At 44.0% G+C, this 18,318-nt stretch overlaps 1 protein-coding gene across 12 annotated transcripts in view; it reads right to left on the bottom strand.

Annotated features, from left to right (window-relative positions):
• The window catches only part of TSPAN4 (tetraspanin 4), a 2,368,794-nt gene that overhangs the window by 622,200 nt on the left and 1,728,276 nt on the right, over nt 1-18,318 (bottom strand). For 11 of the 12 annotated variants that reach the window (XM_069223123.1, XM_069223119.1, XM_069223121.1 and 8 more), the window contains one exon: nt 4,925-5,004. In XM_069223123.1, coding sequence (XP_069079224.1) covers nt 4,925-4,987 — 63 coding nt within the window. In that variant the 5' untranslated portion in view covers nt 4,988-5,004. Of the gene's footprint in view, nt 1-4,924; nt 5,831-18,318 lie in introns of those variants that run through there. The other variant, XM_069223118.1, reaches the window with a different exon arrangement.

Below are 18,318 nucleotides of genomic sequence, written 5' to 3'. Positions count from 1 at the left end.
AGAACACTGAAAGGCGTTTAGAAAGTTGACATTTCTCTGCCTAGTGTTTCTGGGGCCTTTCTGCGAGTGGCCCCAGGGCTGTTAATAGCTCTCCGACAGGGAAATGTGTATTGGACCCAGACAGTGAACAAAGAGCCTGGGTGTGGTGGGGATTGGGCCTTCCTGAAAGGACGGCTGGAGAGGAGCTGTGTCCTGCCCCATTTATACTTGAAAGGGATCTGTCCAAGCACACACAAAGGAACCCGACACACAGCTTGTCCCTGCTTTTTTTTCACTTGCCAGGTTAGTTCCAAGCCCATGAAGAGACCAGAACTAGTTTTGAGAGAAGACAAAGGACCCTCTCCCCACCCTGCCCACAGGCTGGCACGGGGTATAAAAGTAAGGACTGCTGTGCTGTCTGAAGAAGGAAGGCTGGACCTGCTTGCCCTGAACACAGGACCCCAGAAGTGACTCCAATGGTCAGCTGGCTGACCTCCTGTTGAATCTACAGGGACACAACAAGCTGTTAAAAGCATTTTGCTGCAACTACTCAGGTGCTTCTGACTGGACCCTGCTGCTGCCTCCATCTGCAACCATGCAAACCTCTAAGTGCCTCCTCTGAGGTCCTGGGGGGTTTAGAAGTCCTTTGGTCATTGGGACTTCGAGGACTACAGCAGAAGTGAAGCAAAATCTTTGACTAGGACGAAACTTGTTTGTTGTATCTGAATTGCATTAGCTTGTGGTTAGCATAAAATTGCATCTAAGGCCTTTTTTTTACCACAAAAAGTGACTAATATTGGCACCTTGTGCTTCTTGGAGGTAATTTTCACTTAAACCTTTAAAATTCTTAAATCAGTTCCTCCAATTGGATTATTGTCATTTTGGTGTAATTTTGTTTATTAAATCATATAATATTTTTCTAATTCATTTGGGGATTTTTATAGTTTGACATTTTGACTTTATTTCTGTTTGTTTTAGTACTGCATAAATACTTTACACATTGTCTCCAAAGTTAAGCCTGATTCATTTGTGCCAGGATACCAGAGGGCTAGGCCAGCAGCGGCTCCTCCACTAAGACGGAAGAGTGTCGCCCCACTGCTCTGAGCAGTGCAAACAATAAAAAATAAAATGATAATAACACATTTTACTTTTCAGTGCGGAGCCAGGTTAGGATGGGCTGGGTCACTGCGAGAAGGAGTGGCATGTGCACTGTAAGTGCGCATGACGGTTTGGCCTGCCGTCTTGGGTGGCTCAAACAGACGCAGACTTAGCATATCTCCACCCGGCTGCATTGCACGGCCGGGTGGAGAACATGCACAGGCTCCCACTCCCTGTCAAAGTGCTGAACCAGGCGACTCAGACCAATCACAGCGCTGCAGTCATGCTGGTGACAGCAGCGTTGTGATTGGCTTAGAGAAGTCTGGGAGCCTGTAGGCTTCTGTGCTGCCGGGAGTCAGGAAGAGAAGAGGACGGAGGAGAGACGGCAGCCATACACAGGTAAGTGATCCTTTTTTTTTTTCATCCCCACCCCACCACCCCCGTTCCGTAGCAGCTGCCACTGGGTTAGGTATAGGTTTTGTGTTTTTTTGTGACTTTTATGGTTCACCCTGACAAGGGTTATGATTATTATTTGAGGTGGTTTCTCAACCTACTGAAATAATACCCCTATTTCTTACAGCGAAGTAGGGGCGGGCACCTGAAAAGAACAATCTTCCCATAAATCCCATATGTGATATTAAAAATATATCATAAGCAATGAAATCTAGATATGAGAGGAATTTTACAGAGCAAAATGTGTTGTTCACAATTGCTGTTTAATTTGTCACATTATTATGTGTGACACTTTCAGCCAGCTGTGGCTTTTTGGCCAAAAACATTTTGCTGCTGGATTTTCTGAGCCCATGCTTACAATGTGTAAAGTGAAACTACAAGTCCTAAAATGCAATACGCTGCTGGATAAAATACCATGTCTGAAAGAAGGTGTTTCATAGGTAATGAGGCCCCCTGGCAGCTCCGAACTTTTATATAACATTTCTAACAACGCCGTTTAAAAATACATGTATATGTGATGGCCAAAATGCTGTTGCCAAATCTGTCACCCTAAAATTTCATACAGTGTGAAGAGTCTGACACTTTTTTCAGAATTGAGGTGGTGAGGTACTGGATGTTATTTGGAGGACCCTCAGGCACCTAGTCCCGGAAAGGGCACACATACTGAAGACATGATGATGGCACATTACAGAACGGCTTCTGGCTGTTCAGTTTCTTTCAGGAAAATCACAGTATGAAGTTTGTTTGCTTTCTCCTGGAACAGAATGTGTCTCACCTGGCCACAGCCTGTCATCCCTTTATCCTCTACTCACCTATCCTCTCCCTCAAGCCTGCCCCTCGGGTCCCCCCCGCTCACCTACTCTCTCCCCCAAGCATGGCCCTCCCCCTGCAACTTCCTGCCCGGGGGCAGCCCCACGAGGCCACTGCATTAAGCAGTGTACTTACCCCCGTTGCCCCGAGTACAATCACCCCCTCCCCCACCTCTGCCATCTGCTCCTAATATTGCATGGGGGCTGTGAAGTTTAACACGGGGAGTCCTCGTCGGGTCCCTTTCTCCGCACCCCACGTAAAGCTTTAAGTTGCACCCATAACCCTCTCCTCTGCAAAGAGTCCACACGCCTCCAGCCATGAAGCACTGGGTGATTAAATGCGGTTTGCAATACTACGTACGTGCGCATAGCACAGCGCAGGATGGCACAATGCAGCACAGTACAGCACAGCAGAGTTCGGCATAGCACAGCACAGAATAGCACTTCACGGTGTAGCATACCGCAGCACAGCACAATGCAGCATAGCACAGTACAGCAGAACATATAGCGCAGCATAGCACAGCACACGGCAGCATAGCACAGGGCAGCACAGAATAGCACAGCATAGTGTCGCATACCGCAGCACAGGGCAGCACAGCGCAACATAGCACAGGACAGCATAACACAGTACCGCAAGGCACAGTGTAACATAGGGCAGCACAGCACAGGGCAGCATATCGCCGCACAGTATAGCACAAGGCAGCACAGCATAGCACAGCACAATATATCACCGGGCAGCAGAGCATAGCACAGCATAGCACAGAGCAGCACAGCGCAGCGTAGCACTAGAAAACATCCACTTCAGGGAGCAGACATGCCCTCGAGGTCTTATTCAGACCTGTACTTTCACCCTACGCTCCGCTGCCTGCGAAGACAGTCATCCATCACTCTCTAGATGTCACAACACCCCCACCCCGCCCCCACCAAGGTGACTGGTGAATGACACGGGGCACAGAGAGTGAGAGCAGGTTAAATCTCAACGGAAGGCGATGCATTCTTCTACGCATTTGGGACTGGGGTCATCTATTTCATGTTAGAAACGAAAGCAGGTTTCACAGAAACAAATGAGCAATGACGGAAGAAACACGAAGTATGGTACTTTTAAACAGTGCACGATCAGATAGAAAGGACCTTTAAAATAATGAAAAAAGAGCACACTGCTGCTTTCTTGTTTCTATTTCGGTCAAATGATAAATAAGACGACAGGTCTGTGGGTTAAAAGTTCACTGGCGCCCTACAATACACCAATGAGCACTTGCACAATCAATAACTTGCAGGTAGCGCTTCGAATGCCACAAGGGTCTAGCAACCTTTCATCCTCCCGAAGTTAAGAAAGGGTTGCCACTCGGGTAGGCGATGCTAGAAGATGCCATTATAGCACTGGGAGACCTTCTGAAGCGTTTAAGTGTTTTATGAAAACCAGAGTGATAGATCGGACCTTCTTGGGCCTTCGTTGGACCGCTCTTGCCGTGATTTTGTTCTCTCACGGCGGGCATTGTCTTGCCTTTTGTCCAACTGTTTGGACGTCGCAGGAAATACTGCGAGCGATTTGAACGTTATTAACCAAAAGTGCATATAAACCTGTGCCGACGCGGTTCAGCGAGCGGAAGCCCCTGTGCTACCTGACGTCACATCCCGATGTGACGTTATCCTGCTTCAAGGCAATGCATTCTCATCTCATTTTTCTTGTGCTTGTAAAAATTAGAGATGCGTTTCCTAACGAAGCGTCATGCAATTATGTATTTTAAAATATGACTGAAACAATGTAAGAATGAGTAAAAGGCGGCCCATTGTGAGAGTCAGCGGCAGACACAGAGGTCTCAAGCAGTTACAAGTCAGGGCGAGTTTCTCACTTAGTCCTGTGATTTTCTGTATTCCAGTATGCCGGTACTTGAAGTGCTGCCCTTTTTCTTTATAAATGTAACACCACAAGTCTCAGGAGGCAAAGAAAAAAGCGTTGTGTGTGAGCAGATGCCGGTCGGAGTTTCTCACTCAAGAAGTGAGGCAAATGCAGTACAAACGTTAAGCTCGCGTTGTTTCAGTCTTAAAAGCACCACAAATCTGGACACGTCAAATTGAGCAAAGAGACTTTCCGCTAAATTGAATCTTTCAAAGTCACACAAACTTCTGAGGACAGGCCAGCGCGAGAGGCAGCAGGTTAAACAGTGGACTTATATTACTTTCTTCATAAACACTAGCCTATGGATAGCATTTGCTATGCAAATACAAAAAAGTACAACAAAGATACAAACATTGAGTATAACAAATAAATACAGCAAACTACAGCCTCGGCAATCATTCACCCACGCAAGCTGCGGACGGCACGTGAGCAGCTCCACTGACTCTGTTTTCACCATTGCATTCTGGTACCTCAAACCCTGCATTCATGTTATTAATAACTAAGAAAACAAAACGACTGAAGCCAATTTTTAGAAGAAAAAAAAACTAGAATGTGTGAGCTACTCACTCCTGGCTCTAGGAGCACTCGAGGTCTGATAAATAGACAAGAGCGCACGATGGGACCAACAGAAGAGACGAGACAGCAGCACAAGTGAGAAAAGAGCGGGAAAGTGACGTGTACTCACCCAGAAGAGCAGGTTGAAGGTGAACATGAGGTACTTGATGCACTGGAGGCAGTTGCGCGCCATGCTGCACCGCTTCAGCTCTAGGAGAAAGATAAAGGAGAGGTCCAGGTAAAACACCACGTACTTGTTGCCCTTGGGAGAGGTGTATTTGGCCTTTGTGGCTTTAGGGCCGGGGTTGGTGTGGAAGCCGAAGAAGGAGCTGCCTGTGGCGCCGTACATGCTACTGTAGCGCCGAAAAGCCCCGCCCCCCTGGGGGAACGAAAAGTCCTTGCTGTCCAGGGACGGACTGCGGTGGTATGTGGACTCGTCAGTGCTGGAGCGGCGCATGGTGGCGGCAGTGGGGGCACCCCCGGCACTTCCGCTCATCCCCTACTGCCCTTCACTCAGCGTCCTGAGACCGAACATCACTGGGGAGTCAATCGCACAGTTACTTTTAAGTCAGCGCAGTGGGTTAGTGCACCTGCTGCAGAAATCCGTATGAAACCTAGAGTTCAACAGCCTTTCATCCTTCCGCGGTGGATAACATGAATCCCACAGGGCGGGACGATAGTAACATGCTGTTACAGTGCCTTGATGCGGGGTTCTGTGCAGCTACAAACGCAACCAGTTACTAAAATCTATCCACCGCTTGCTGCTTAAGAGGGTTAGTGGAGCCCGCAGTCCCAAGAGCCCGGCAGGGATGTGTGAAGAAGTAGCCGTGCCCCTCTGCAGGGTCCCCCTCATTTTCCTTTCCTCCCAAGCAGGGTAAGGGCACCTGCCACCTGCCCTCTCTGCACGATGCCCTGGGCTTGGGTCCTCATTGATGGGCCAAGTTGGGCACCCCGGATGCTGCAGCGGGGGGTCCCTGCTCCTACGATCTCCTCTCCCCGTCTCCCCTCCAGTCACAGGTCTCTCGCGTGGTACATGCCTGCATCCGATGGAGAGCTGGTGCATGTCATTACTGCCTGCTCAGCACTCTCCCAGCTCCCGCTCTCCTCCCCGCCCCCACATCCAATCACAAGCTCCCCGCTGCAGCATCATCCCCTCCCCTCCGCTGCTGGACCCACGCACTCTGCTCGGCTTCTCCGGAGACAGGCAACTCTCTAGCCAAGCTCAGCCCATGTGGTACCCAGCGCCGCCGAGAAGAGGCTGGAGGGATGAAGGACACTGCAGTCCCGGCCTGCCCTTGCACCAGCGCACCCCCTCCTCCGCCCTACCTGCTCACCCCGTGCTCGCAGCAGCACCATCTGTGCACGGGGACACGCTGGTGAGCACCTAAGTGCACTCCTGCCTGCTCCCGCTGTGCACACAAAGACGCAGCATGGTTTGTGCCTACTGTCTATGTACTCTGTGCCTCGAAGCCTTTCACTGGGCGCAGAAGTGAAACACAGACACAGTTCTAAATGTTGTGGGTGCACCGGCGTGTCGCACAGAAATAAAAACATCCATACATTTCAAGAGGTCACATATCTATCCATCGCCGTGACGCGGCGTCTTGCAGCTCGTACATAATGAGCTGCAGGCTTACGTTGCTATATCCTATAGATGTACCCCAAGTGTCACAGCATTTTCACTGTGAACAGAAACACCACACTTTTATTCATATTATAGATGTACCCCTTATCTTTCATATCCTTCCATTGTATATACAGAGACACCAACGCATCAATGCATGTCTGTGTTACAGATGTGCGGCGTGCAGAGACAGTCATACATTTCTTTGCGTTATAGACGCAGCGCGTGCCTCATAATGATACGCGGTGTGCAGAACTACCACCATTTTTTTTTTACATATGTCCCGGATGCAACAGAAGCGTCAATTAACCTTTTAGTGTGCAGAAGAACGCCCATACATTTCTGTGTTAGAGATTCACAAGATGTGTCTCAGCGAGCCACTGTGTACAGCGATAGATATCCATACATCCTCATATATTAAGGATGCACCTCGTGTTTCTTAGCCCGTCACTGTGTGCAGACACACCCATACATTTATATATGTTAACGATGCGCCCTGGTGTCTCATAGCCTGTCACTGAGTACAGGCACATGCGTACATTTCTATATGCCCCCGTATTTATCATAGCTTTTCACCGGGTGTTATAGTTGCACCCCATGTGCCGTATAGTCTGTCACTGCGTGCAGACACACCTGTACCTTTTTATAAGTTATAGATGCATCACATGTGCCTCATAGTATGCCTCAGCCAGTGTACTAAGAAACACACCCATACATTTCTGTATGTTATAAATGCCCTCTATATTTTACGAATGTGCTGCAAGTGTCTTATATGTCCACAGCCACACTTGTTATGATTAATATATGTTTTTTCTCTTCTAGGTAATCCCCATGTAGCTTGCATATGTTGATCATTTAAAAGTGAATGGACATGTTTAATATGGAATGCACATACGTTTTATGTCACTTTTCTTTTCAACATGATAATCATGTCTGCTCAAATATATTCACAGTGTTTAATCTGAGCTGGATAGCCTGTTCCTTTTACTTGTTAGTAAGTGGTCAGCACATTTTCATGGGAAGTTGATAACTATGGGCCAGATGTACACATTCTTTCCCAGTTTCAAATGTCCCAATTCACAGAATCACGCCGTTGGAGGCCTCATCAGTGCTTTCTGTAATATACAAACAATTGTGATTCAGTAACTTGTTGCTTGTTAAAGAATCTCACAGTTTGGGTTTGGGAACAAAAACAAAATCACTATTTGGAAGGGGCATGCTCAGGGTGTTCCTTTCGAATATGGAATCTGAATGGTATTTACTAATATTTTGCAACCAAAATGAGGTCTCAAACATTTGCACTTTGGGATAGATGTGCAAACCATTCTTGCAGTTGCAAATGGCCAGATTCACAGAACCGGACCGGTTGCAACTGCAAAAATGCTTTTTGGTATGTACAAACACCAAATTGCAAATCAGTAGCTTGTTACGGAATCTCAGTTTAGGTTTTGCTTACAAAAACATAATCGCTATATGGAAGGGTCATGTTCAGGATGTCCCTTCCTAATAAAGAATCTCAATGTTTTGTGACCAAAGTGCCATCGCAAAACATTCAAACATTACCACCAATTAAAAGTTGGTGATAACCCATTCACAAAGGTAAGGGCCCCCTTTGGGACACCTTCCCCTTTGAGGATGTTTGAAAAAGAATTTTTAAGAGCAAGCAGTTGTCCCAAAGACCACTGCCTGCTCTTAAAAAATAAAAATGAAACATTTCATATTTCATTTGAAATGCATCTCGTTTTCCTTTAAAGCAACGATAGTCAAGCCCTGGGCCGCATGCTGCCCTCCTGGCCTTTACAGGTGCCCCCCTCCTGAACAGCAGCACTCTGCTGCTGTTTACTCAGAGAGATACTAACAATAAAAAAGTTGTTAAAGAAACAGGCAAGCATTTATTTAAAGGATAATCAGTGTTAAAGAAAGGAAGTAACCGTGAGTCCTGCATCACTTAACTTTAGGAGCACCTTCAGTTTTTAAAGCCATCTTGCAGCAAAGCGGAAACATATGATAACGTTTCTCCCAAATTCAAAAAATGTATTTAATTAACATGCAGAACCTTTTCACTTTAGTACATCAGGTTATAGCAGCGCATTGAGAAGTATTATTTTAAAAGTGATGGTTTCCAAACATGAATTTAGAAGCATCAATTCTTCCCTCTACCCAGACAACAATGCCAATACTGAAATGTGGCAAATAGGTTGTTATGTCCACCTTTTGTTTGACTTGGTTTCCTATTATAGAAGTAAAACATTATAGTTTTATAAATCAAACATAGGAGAAGGTTTTCTACAGCGGACATCCTGAAGTCATGTATTTTTAGGTCTCGTTTATGTGATAATGAAGGGAAGTGAAATAAAACTATTGCCTAGGATCACACAATGGGGTAAAGTGGGGAAGCCAGGATTCATCCCCGGTTTTCTGGTAAAAGATTGTGTAGTACAGCAACTACATGTATGTGCTTTGCTTCCCCTACACCCACCTTACTACCAGTGCCCCCCTAACGCCCCCACCCCGAGCGCGACCACACCCCCCGGCATCAATGCGGCCCTCTGACACATTACAGACTACACCTTTTGGCCCCATGGGAACATGTTCATGAGTACTCATGCTTTAAGGAAATCAGGTTGCATTTGAAATAAAGGATTTATTTTTTAAAAGTAACTGTAGATATGGTGGTCTGCTCAACCCAGAAGGCAACTATTCTTGTAATGGCAGCGAATCCTAGTTGGTCACAATTGTGACCTACCTCATTAATATTCATGAGGTAGGTCTATTTGCGACCCTCTAGGAATTGCTAACTTGGAAATCAAGGCCAGATTTCACTGTTGTACATTAGTAATGTTATATAAGCTAAGCATAGGGTGCCAAGGGTTAGAGGGAAGCTTGGTGTCAGGCAATACAAACAAGACAGGCCACATAGAATTGCAACACCCACTTTACCTGAAGGCCAACGGGAAGGCATTCAGAGTTCGCTTGCTGCGCTTTTCAGCCTAGCTGTAAGCACAAGATAGGAATAGAAGGTTCTGCTATTTTATTGAACATAAAACCTTATTGTTCAAACAGGTGTGTGAGTGTGGATCATCTATGAAACTCGAATTAGGCTTTCCTTTCAAGGCTAAGATTAGCTTAGTGAATAGCAGAATGAGGGTGTTATTGATATAAAGTTATACAACAAACATGGAGTTTTTTCTGTTGTTTACACTTTTAGTAAACATTGTAGCTGTCATTCTTACAGCTACCATTTGGTTTATCTTATACCCATACCTTTGCCCACAGTGTACCTAAGAGCCTGTACAGAGATAAACACCCACTATTGTCTATATGGTATAGATGCACCCCATCTTATAGCCTGTCCTTGTGTGTGGAAAATCTCACATGCATACATTTTTATATGTCACAGATGTACACCCGCATGTCTCAAACGCGGTTCTCAAACTCATACATTTCCAAATGTTATAGACATACACCATGTGTTTCATAACCTTTTTACTGTGTACCAAGATAAACACTGTACATGTCAATATGATATAAAGGGTTTCTATGTGCTTGTATGTGCTGCACAACCAGTCACTGGGTATAGACACATAAACGTCTATATGGCACAGATGCACTTCATGTTTCTCATAGCCTGCCACTGTGTACTGACACACCCATACATTTCTACATGTTGGAGATGCACCTCCGGTTGCTCATAATCATAATCTGGTACTGTGTAGCACAATAAGCACCACATGTGTCACTATGTTACGTAAATACATATGTGCATAGTCAGCCACTGTGTTATAAGAAGCACACACATACATGTCTATATGTTACAGACGTGCCCCATGGCTCAAAATGTTGCATGGTATTTAGGGAAAGGCATATTCATACATTTCACTATTCAATGGATTATAAATTTACTGGGGAAACTAGAGTTACAATAATAGAGGTCTTCATTGGAAGACAAGCAGACATCTATGCACCTCCCCTGCATCCAACAGAAGTGAAAAGTCCTCACTTCATTACCAATACTGTGTATTAAGCTTGTTTCTGGCAATGATAGTCAATGAGTAGTATCTCTTTAACTACGAACTGTGGCCTGTTTGTGGCCAAAGGGAGAACTCACAAGCTGTACAACGTTGAGACCTAAAGGATAGCTTCAGAATGGGTCTTGCCATGGGCAGGCATGCTCCTCAACAGTTCTGCCGGCTGATGCTTACAATCCCCTTGTGCACTTGGGTGTTCCCAACAGTGGAGCGGGCATGGAATGGTATATGCTTAACAGCATTTTTTAAAGCATATATCTTGTGGTGGGCCACAAGGATATATATAGTATATGGACAGCAGCAGTCCATCATGGAGGAGTTCCATTTTCCATCTGCTCTTTAAAAATAGAGGTTCAGCTGAGCCTGGTAACTAGATATTGACCACCCTTCGTGATGTGGATGAAAGTATAAGCATGATGTTTATTGATTGGCCTAGAAACATGGTTTTAATAGAAGGGACTCCTGCACTTCTATGAAAGTGGCTTGAAGGACTAATGTATTACACTGCACTAAAATTTTGATACGTCAATATTAATTTATGAAACTGTTCACACATTAGGACTTGCTTATATTCATGTTTTGTGGACTATAGAACATCCTTCGATGGTGTGGACTTCTCATCCATGCTTACAAGGCACTGCACAACACCGGACCAGAATACCTCAACAGACGGCTCTCTTTCTACACCCCGACCCGACAGCTTTGCTCCGCTGACCTTGCCCTCGCCACAGTCCCACGCATCTACAGAATGACCGCCGGTGGCAGATCTTTCTTCTACCTCGCCGCCAAGACGTGGAACACTCTTCCCACCCACGTGCGACAGACACAGGACCTACTTACCTTCAGGAGACACCTCAAGACTTGGCCGTTCCAGCAGTAGCAGCACCTCCCCCAGTGCCTTGAGACCCTCACGGGTGAGTAGTGTGCTTTACAAATGCCTTAATTGATTGATTGATTGGACTTAAAACCGTTATGGGAACAGCTTTTATCATAGGGCAATTTACTAAAAGCAGTGGGGTGGCTCTATGAAAGGAGATTGTTGTGTGTAAAATATTTTCATAGTTCTGATAGTATTCCAATAAATAAGGGGTTGAAGCATGCACATGTCCTGCCCCTCCACCAGTCAACCTCTACAATGCTGATAGAGGTCAAAATTTGCACAAGGAAATATCTTTTTCACCAAAAATGTGGGAGGTAAACATTCAAAATCTGTAATATGCAGATGATATGGTCATTGTTCACCCATGTCAGTATGGTAAGATCCTTAACACTGTTAGACTCATATAATGCTGCAAATTGTTTGCTTGTTAAAGCCAGTAAAATTAAGATTGTGATCTTTGGGAAAGGTCTGAAGCCTAGCTTCATGTGATCTTTGTAGCCTAGCTTCATGTGGTCTTTTGAGTCTAGCTTCATGTGGTCTTTGGAGCCTAGCTTCACATGGCCTCTGGAGCCTAGCTTCACGTGGTCTTTGGAGCTAGCTTCATGTGATCTTCATGTGGTCTTTGAAGCCCGGCTTCACATGGTCTTTGGAGTCTTGCTTCATGCGGCCTTTGGAGCCTAGCTTCATGTGGTCTTTGGAGCCTAGCTTTATGTGGTCTTTGGAGCCTACTTTGTTTGGTCTTAGGAGCGTGGCTTCATGTTGTCCTTGGAGTCTAGCTTCATGTAGTCTTTGGAGCCTGGCTTCATGTGGTCTTTGGAGCCTAGCTTTGTGTGGTCTTTGGAGCCTAGTTTCTGGTGGTCTTTGGAGCCTAGTTTCAGGTGGTGTTTGGAGTCAGGCTTCATGGGGTCTTTGGAGCCTAGCTTCATGTGGTCTTGGGAAAGCAAACAATTCTATGCACTTCTGCACTTATTTGCTTGGGCTGTTGGCTCAGTGATAGAGTTCCCCCCCATTTCCTTTAGGCCTCAGTGAAGAAGAAATGTCGCTCTTTATCTCTTGCCTTTGGTGAACTGTACAGCAAAATGCACAGTCTTTTAGCTGCCCCCTTCTCGAAGCCACAAGGGTAAAAGTGAATTCCACCTTGGCTTACAGGTTGGAACCTGCTTGGATCTCTTACATTGTAAGACCCACAGAAGCGTTAGTCCGTCTTCATGCACCATCTAAGCTCAGATGAGATTGGAGTTTGACCCAGGTTAGTAAAGTTTGGTGGTAAAAGCCTTCCTATTTCAAATTGTGTCATCATCTCTGAAGTGCTAGGGAAGGGACAGCAAGGTGTAGTTTGGGTTGTGCTTGCCCACAGGAAGCATAACCGCTTGATGCAGCAGCATGATTGGGATAAATTCCTGTTAAATGCACTTGATTCACTGAAGTCCCAATCCTTTTGGATCTCAGTTACTCTTCATTAAACAGCACAGAGACTAACCAATCAAAATTATTATCAAAATATATGGACTGCTCAAACAAGTGCACATGGTATGAATTGGATTCATATCTGAATCTTCCCAAACAAGAGTACTCTCACCAAAAGGGCACAGAACACGACAATTAGACTACGATTCATGTTGATTTCAATCAAGGAGGTTCGAGGCTCCTGATCCACATTTGGGAACAGACATTAACATATGAGGCACTCACTGAAGTGTTGTACACAAGCAATAGTTAATATGAAAACTCAGTAAACTCAATCCTTTTGTAACCTCTCAGGGAAAATGATAGTTGCATTCACCTCACATAATATAAAACATTTCTGAGAGTCCATTAAAAAAGAATAAAACACGTATAAAGCCCTCCATGTAGTTCTTCAGTCTTTATGATTTATTCCAATAGCACTGTACAGCTCATATTCCGTAGAGTAGCAGTGTTCCTCCAGTTCAATGTTTATAAAGTTCTTCCGATAAAGCAAAACAGTCTTCAGCTCAATGTTTATAAAGTTCTTGGGATAAAGTAAAACAGTCAACATGTGTTTCGTCTTAGGGAAATACCACAGTGACTTCCTCAGGGCTGAAATTTCATCAAAACAAAACCACATGAAATTGATGGTAAGATATGTATAAAAACCCAAACCAACACCCAGTGGGAATGGATGACCACAATCTGAGAAATTGATTTCCAGAGTAAAAGAGACCCTAAGAATATTACTTGAAATATAATGTTCGAAATATGAGTAAATAAAGTATAGCAAAAAATCTACACCTGTTTGTCGAAGTTCAACCGAAGCAACTCATAAAGTTAACAAAAAACCGCAATTAACCCAGTGACTTATCCATGGTCGTACTGCGATAGGTACATAACCCAAGCTCTTGAAAGAGCAAACAAAGCTACTTGCCAAGTTATACTCAAATGTAAGAATAAATGGAGATGCAGTGCCACCAAAATGAACCCTTCATCAACACACGTGCTCATGTGCAGTTAGTATAAAAAGCAAACACCAAAAAGACCTGATAAACTCCAAATTAATAGATTCCTAAATACCAAAATCAAGTATGCCGTTTAACATGAGTAATGTAGTTATCGGCCAGCACACTCTGTGCCAGTTGCTTCAAACCTCAAGAGCACGACAACTGGCTAATGAATAAAAAGAAAAGAATAATGATCATATTAAGACCGTCCAGTACAACTGTGCAAGTCACGGCTAAACTCAAATTATTAGAAGGACGTCCACAAAAGAGTCGAAATAATAATGTGCAACAAAACCGTTATCTTACCTCAGTAGTAAATATCGTCCAGTACGGAAACTCCATGACGAATTAGAATCGCGAGTAGGCTGACTATAGTGAAAAGCGGAAATGCTTATATCCAGACATTATAGATATAAAATGTGGACTAATGAAGCCTGACAAAGTGAAAAAAAAAAAAAAACGGACCAGGTACTCGAAAATTCTTGGGTGCCATATTGATGTTGTAACCGTAGGCAGAAACTCACCAGATCATCCTATGTGCAAGTCATGGCCAAGGTTACGTCATTAGAATAATGCCTTTTAAAGAGCCAAAATAATATTGTATAGCGATAACGTTGTCTCACCTAGTAATTAATGATGCCTAATACGGAAACTCAATAATGCGTTGGGAACGCGAGTACGCTGAGCATATCAAACAGCAAAAGTGCTTTTGTCCAGATGAAAGAGACGACAAAGGTGGACTAGTTAGTCTGAAAAAACATCTGAATCACAATAAACGAAACCAAAAACGTACAAGATAATCAAGTTTCATTTTGGGCGCCATATTGATGTTGCAACCTCAGGGAGAAACTAAAACTGTCGTCCCATAATTTGTGAATGGTCAATCAGGGCAACACGTAATCCCCCTTAGTGGTATAAAGTGTTGCAAAAATGTATCCCCATCTATCATATCTCCACACATGGTCACAGCAAACTATAGCTAGAGGTAAAATTAGCACCTTAAAAGCGAAAAACACATTGACATTGATATTGCACTAGATGCCAGAGTCTCGAGGTCAACAATCATAACAATAGAAAAGGGATGCAAAGATGACTCATATAAATGAACTATTAATAAAACTGAAAAATCGTATCTTATATCGCATCCATGGATGAGTCAAGAATTCATTGAGATTGGTAAATTGTGACTGGGAATAATACATAATACTCACATTTTCATGTGCATTCTGATTAAATATTGTCCTCAATTAAACAAGTAAACACCAAGTATATAATGCAAAGCAGATCAAATACTGAATATATAAAGAAAATATAAAATATAATAAAAAAAACGCATTTACCAGCATGGATACACAAAACTAACACTTATATTCCGTTATATGGACTTGAATATATGTCATATTGATTACAGCAGTTTAATCACCCAAAAATATTCTAATTCCCTATCAGTATTGAGGCCCTTTTCTACTGTTCCGAGCTGAATTATCCATATTGCCTCCTTTCTACGCAGTGTGAGTTCCCTAAAACTGGAAAGCGCCATGGCCACCGTGGAGCACGCACGAAGGATAAACAAAAGAAACAATGTGAAGTAACTAGTAATCCAGCAAATCACTTCAATACTGCCCATTGTGCTGTATAAAACTTGAAAGTCCATGGTGGACATGAAGCGTGAAGAAAAAAACAAAAGAAACAAGGTGAAGTAACTGGCAGTCATGTAAAGCGCTCCATTACTGCCCATTGTGCTGTGTAAAACGTAAAAGCGCCATGGCTGCCATGGAGCGTGAAGGAAAAACAAAAGAATCAATGTGAAGTATCTGGTAGTCATGCAAAGCTCTCCAATACTGCCCATTGCGCCGTGTAAAAGTTGAAAGCGCCATGGCCGCCATGAGCGTGATTAAAAAACAAAAGAAACTATGTGAAGTAATTGGTAGGCATGCAAATCACTTCATTACTGCCCATTGCTCTGTCAAACTTCAAAGCACCATGGGCACCATGAGCGTGAAGGAAAAACAAAGGAAACAATGTGAAGTAACTGGTAGTCATATAAAGCGCTCCAATAGTGCCCACTGCTCTGTGTAAAACTTGAAAGCGCCATGGCCGCCATGGAATGCGAAGGAAAAACTAAAGAGTCAATGTGATGTAACTAGTAGTCATGGAAAGCACTTCAATACTGCCCACTGCGCTGCATAAAACTTGAAAGTGCCATGGCCACCGTAGAGCATAAAGGGAAAACAAAAGAAACAAGGTGAAGTAACTGGTAGTCATGCAAAGCGCTCCAATACTGCCCATTGCTTTGTGTAGAAAGTGAAAGCGCCATGGCAGTAATGAGCATAAAGGAAAACTAAAAGAAACAATGTGGAGCAACTGGTATTCATGCAAAGCGCTCCAATACTGCTGATCAAGTTTGCGCAGTCTAAAAATTGAAAGCGCCATGGCCACCATGAGCGAGAAGGAGAAACAAAATATTATGAAGTAACTGGTAGTCATGCAAAGCGCTCTAATACTGTCGATTGAGTTGGCACTGCGTAAGATTTGAAAGCGCCATGGAGCGCGAAGGGGAGAGACAAAATAAAAAAGTAGTTAGCTCACAGTAAAACATATTGACAATCGTGCAATTATCCAGGGTCAGTTTCCAAGGTGTAACTTCGTAGTCTCAAGGCAACGTAAAGCATGTAGCAATGACATCAAGGGATTTTTGAAAGGCAAGCCCATGAACAAATGAAAGTGATGGGTGCGAGATGTGCATGGTTAAAGCCCACAGAATTGAAGACAACAGGTCTGAAGTGCTTGTGCGCTCGACCTAAAATGTGGGGGCCACTAAAAGGTACATGACTTATGTAATTAAGGGCATGATGTAAACGTAAACAACATTTCTGTGACTTCCATAGTGCATCACTGGGACAGTATTTTAGCTTCTCTCTAAGCTTGCTGTACTATATCCAGATATAAACCACAATAATTGACCAACACCTAAAACCAGCTAGGACTATTGGCTTCGTCAATGATTTTGAGTAGGGGCCATTTCAGGACATGTAATTTCACAAATCTTATGTAAATCCTGCCAACAGAAAAAAAATGTTTTTATTGCTTTTTAAAACTTGAATACACAAACAACAGGAGGCATAGCAGTCACATGTTGGCAACACCAACATCTTGTATCTCGAATTTCGGAACAGGAAGCTTATTTGCAGCAGTATCTTATTGAAAAGCAAGACATTTGCACAATAAACAGCATTATGTTCACAGACAGTCCATCCGACCATTAATTTCCTCCCACTGAGATGACTGAGCCCTCTGCTTGTTATCCTAGCCCATAGTATCTTCTCCACTATCCGCATATGTTCTCGTGTTAAGAGAGCAACCCCTGCTATAGTATGTTACTTTTTCAGCTGCCATGTATATGTCCATTCCTCTTCTCCATTCCTATATAGTGGGGGTTTCTGGCACTCCCCAGTGTTTGGCTACATCTCTTTTAGCTACCACCAGGCCTAGCGCACAGAAGGTAAGTTTAGGTAAGGGGAGGTCAACATCGTTGGGGATCCCCAACAGCACGAAATGTGGTTCAAGCTGGAGTGTGGTCTCTAGCATGGTTGAGAGTTCCCCAATTATCTCAGACCAGTAGACCTCAATTCTTGGCCTTCCCATAGTGTATGGAAGAAGGACCCCGTTTCATCCGCACAGTGGAGACAGGCGGGGGAGGGTGCTTTTCCCATGCGGTGCAGTCTGCGGTGGTCAAAGTATGTTCTATGCAATATTTTAAATTGTATTAATCACAGATGCATCTTGATGGCTACCTCCCGGGGGTGCATTAATGCCTCCTGCCAGTCTGCATCTTCTAGGTTGCCCACGTTTCTTTGCCATCTTTCTCTTAGTGGGCACAGCATATCAGGCATATTTTTATTTATGATTCCATAGGTAGCGGAAATTGCACCACTTTCTAATTCCTCCATAAGAAACGGTCCCTCCAGGGGGCATATTGCGGTATGTACCCTCCCTCCAACCCCTCTGTACTCCATGCATGCCTAAGCCGAGCATAGTATGGGAACTGGGATGTATATAGCTGGTATTCAACCTGCATTTGAGGGAAGGACATGATGTCTCCATATTTGATAATGTCACCTATCTTGGAAATACCAATGGTGTCCCATGCTTCAAAGCCTTTTACTTTTGCAAATTCTTGGAGCCATGTCCCTTTCCTTAAAGGAATTTCTTTAGTTATTCTATTTGCCCACCCCATTGTTTTGGTTACTTTGCCCCATGCTTTTAGAGTTACCAGTGTTGCAGGCAGGAACCTCAAGGTCCTCCCCAATAGAGGTAGTGTGTGTTCTGTGCATAACAGGTCTATCTCAAGCCTAAACATAGGGTGGTCATTTAGTGTATAGATCCAATTATTAATGTTAATTAGGTGTGTTGCCCAGTAGTAACCTTCCACGTCCGGTAGGACCAGGCCCCCATTGTATTGGTTCCTCTGTAATGTTTTAAGTGAAATGCGTGCATGCCTTCCATCCAATAATGGGACTGTTAATTCTCTGTTGA

Source organism: Pleurodeles waltl, chromosome 3_1, assembly GCF_031143425.1.
Source record: "Pleurodeles waltl isolate 20211129_DDA chromosome 3_1, aPleWal1.hap1.20221129, whole genome shotgun sequence".
Classification (NCBI taxonomy): Eukaryota; Metazoa; Chordata; class Amphibia; order Caudata; family Salamandridae; genus Pleurodeles; species Pleurodeles waltl.
Note: the sequence above shows the minus strand (reverse complement) of the source record. Positions and strands in the feature narration are given on the sequence as shown.